The 3,142-nt window shown below is 51.3% G+C and overlaps 2 protein-coding genes across 2 annotated transcripts in view; one reads left to right on the forward strand and one right to left on the reverse strand.

Moving 5' to 3' along the window:
• H257_16955 (hypothetical protein) overlaps positions 1 to 1,133 on the forward strand; it is a gene marked incomplete at both ends in the record, with an annotated part of 2,717 nt that extends 1,584 nt beyond the window's left edge. The window contains 3 exons of the mRNA XM_009845577.1: positions 13 to 442; positions 504 to 713; positions 828 to 1,133. Coding sequence (XP_009843879.1) covers positions 13 to 442; positions 504 to 713; positions 828 to 1,133 — 946 coding nt within the window. The remainder of the gene's footprint in view (positions 1 to 12; positions 443 to 503; positions 714 to 827) is intronic.
• Positions 1,134 to 2,051: 918 nt separating this feature from the next.
• On the reverse strand, positions 2,052 to 2,468 carry H257_16956 (hypothetical protein; the record flags this gene model as incomplete). Its single annotated transcript, XM_009845578.1, has 2 exons — positions 2,052 to 2,208; positions 2,326 to 2,468. 2 exons carry the CDS (start codon positions 2,466 to 2,468, stop codon positions 2,052 to 2,054), a joined length of 300 nt encoding a protein of 99 aa, XP_009843880.1.
• Between the last annotated feature and the right edge of the window lie 674 nt (positions 2,469 to 3,142).

A 3,142-nucleotide genomic window follows, 5' to 3' on the forward strand; every position in this document is an offset into this window, starting at 1 on the left:
TGACCTGCTCAGTCGCTGGGGCGCCGCCCAAGCCCAAGTGCCAACAAGGTCCGTCCGGCGCCTCCTGGTCATGGTGTCGCCGCTGCAGCAGCCCCACTTCGACTGGCCCAGCCCTGCCGGCATCGTCTTGACCCAACAAGTGGTCGTGAAGAGGGGAGAGACCCCGCCAGCCGGCGAGGCGTGCAATGAAAACAAGAACCTGTTCCTCAACAAGGAAGACCGCATCTGGATCCCACAAAGTGCCACGGACCTTCAGCAGCGGGTCTGCATCATAGCGCACCAAGGCGCCGTGGGCCATCGTCGAATCGAAGCCACGACCAAGGCCGTCCGCGATGGCTTCGCCTGGAGCACCCTCAAAGTCGATGTCAAAACCTTTGTCCAAACCTGCTGCCTCGGCGTCGACGACTCAGTGGTCCCGTGCCCGCTTGGATCGGCGCTCCATGTCCCAAAATCTGATCCACTTCGACTGGCTATCCATTCCCACGGCAACTAACGGGTGGCAGAAGATCCTCGTCGTCAAGGACGACATGAGCAGGTTCTTGCGACTTTGCACAGCGAGACAAGCGACCACACGGCAACGCCAATCCAAGTCCAAGGCCGTCCAGTTGCAGACGTTTGCGATAGACGACTTTGTCCTCGTTGACGACGTATCCCGCCAAGTCAAGAAGTTATCCCTGCACTGGCATGGCCCAAGCAAGAGTCCAGTTGCAGACGTTTGCGATAGACGACTCTGTCCTCGTTGACGACGTATCCCGCCAAGTGAAGAAGTTTTGCCTGCACTGGCATGGCCCAAGCAAGATCCTCCAGGTCGTGACAGACTATGTGAGACCCAGCACTTGAAACAGCCTTACAACTTGTCTCACCACCACGCCTGCCGACTCAAGATGTATTGTGAAGGCGGTCGCGATATGATCGAAGACCTTGTCGACCATATTGCCTTTGGAAATAAAGGGTTCAACGTGGACAAGGTCGGCGACGTCCATGGAAAAAACGGCGAATACCAAGCCCTCGTCTACTGGCTTGGCCTCGATGAAGAGAAGAAGCCTCATGGGAGCCCGTGCGCTTTCTCTATAACGATATTCCCATCGTTTTCGGCCGCTGGGTTCACCGATATGAAGACCAAGAACAAGTGAAGAAAATGGCCGCGGAAGTCGAGAAGACTCTCGGACACTCCCTTTAGGGGGGAAGTGTTCTGCATGGCGGTGCAGAAAGCCCTACTTCGAAGTACGTAGTAAGAGACGTCGGTTTGAAATTTAATTCGGCCTCCGCAAGAGGTTCCTGTCCGGATAACGACGGGGGCGAAAACAGGTGGTCATAACGAGCTGTGGGCTTCGCACGATGGTGCCATCCATATAAGTAAGAATAGGTGATCTCCAACACCTCATGAAGATCGTATATGAGGTGTCGGAGGTCGCCTGTTCTTGCTTCGATGGAACGTTGCGGAGCTGTACGACAGGGATGTCGTGGCCGTCGTTCATTCGTCGGTCATTTTCATATATTGGCATCCTGGTCCGTCACCCTATCGCCATCCACATTGTGGAGACATTGTAACTTAGAGCCACAACGTCACTAACATAAGTGATGTGTATACACGATCTCAACACGTCGCCTAACACATCCACGGCAGCCAAACCACTGACGCACGGGGAGCTTCTTGAAGTGATAGGCGACGACCTCGTTCCGCTGCACATGTGTCTGTAGTGGCGTCAACTGAGATGTTATGGGGGCTTGAAGAGTTGCCGAGTTTGCCAGCATGGTCAACGACCAGGGCGCCGCCCAACAAACTCTTTCCACTGGAAAGAGTTACCGTATTGGCGAAAATTAAAATATAGAGGTTATGCAAGTATACTTAAAGCAAGTAAGCAAATCCAACAATTCTTCTCGGACATACTGTAGTATGTGCGAGGTGGTTACCTGTGGTAACGTTACTTACTAACGTTATTTTGAAAACACGCATCAATGCGCTTGCACCTCTAGTGTCAACAAGTACGAAGAACTGCATACAGTAACGTTATGATTAAATCTCACTACAAATCCAACAGCTCGAGCACCTAGTTGGCGCACCACTTGGTGCCGTACTTGTCACTGTAGTAGTTGCAGTCTTCTTGACTAAAGACACGCAAGCACGAGTTCCCACCGGGGTAATAGCATGCGTCGCAGTCGGAGCAGCCAGACTTGGACATGGACGTCATGGGTTCGGCAGTCGACCTGGACTGAGTTCTCGGCATCATCGATAGGATCATCGGTAGGAAACCCTGGATCATCGATAGGATATCCGGCGTATCCCGCATGGATGGATTGGACGGGGAGGATTAGGAACTCGACCTGGACGGGGGGGGTGACTGGGGGTTGCCGCGTAGTTTGGAATACAACGCGTCACCCGAGACGGCGTTTTCTTCGGCCGTCAAGGTCAGATTGGACTGCTTCATGGCTGCAACCGACGCAAGGACAAAGGCTGTCAACTTCATGTTGGTAAAGATGGTGCCAAGTCAGTGAATTGGAATGTGATGGTTGGGGGGTCACAAGACATGGATTTGCCCTGCTATGGATTGTACCAACGATCCAGTTCATTCTTCACCAATTGTGTGGCATTGTGGACACAACATGGATGATCGCTCATACGTTCCTAACGTGACGGATCAGTGAGCAGCCGAATTTGACCTGCATTCATTCGACCATATCTCGTGAAGTTCAAATGGCCACACCGTAAAAGAGGCAGTGTCGAATTCCCTAGTTTAAGCGTTACCCCATCATCCGATTTAAAGAGTTTTAATCAGTGCAATAAAAATGACAAAGTTTGTCGCTCAAACAAGCGATCAGTGGTTAGCCCAATTTTAAACTGGTTTAAATTATGTTATATTTTCGGCTTTTGAGATATGCAATTATAAATTTATAGAGCAATATTACTTGTGTACAGTAATAAATATTTACAGGTTGTATATCGCTTGATTCGGTGCTCGGCAATCGAAAATATATATGTACTGCATGGCAAGCCTTTGGCGCGTAGCAATCAGACGATGAGATGGTGGCATTGCGGCCACCTTGTCTAGGATTTCACAGGTTGGCTGTCGCGCCCCATTGCTAGAATCAATGTGACGAGGTCGTCTTCGTACTGCCGATGGGACTATCGCCGGTGGTCCCA

The sequence above is a fragment of the Aphanomyces astaci genome (assembly GCF_000520075.1).
Source record: "Aphanomyces astaci strain APO3 unplaced genomic scaffold supercont1.95, whole genome shotgun sequence".
NCBI lineage: Eukaryota > Oomycota > Saprolegniomycetes > Saprolegniales > Verrucalvaceae > Aphanomyces > Aphanomyces astaci.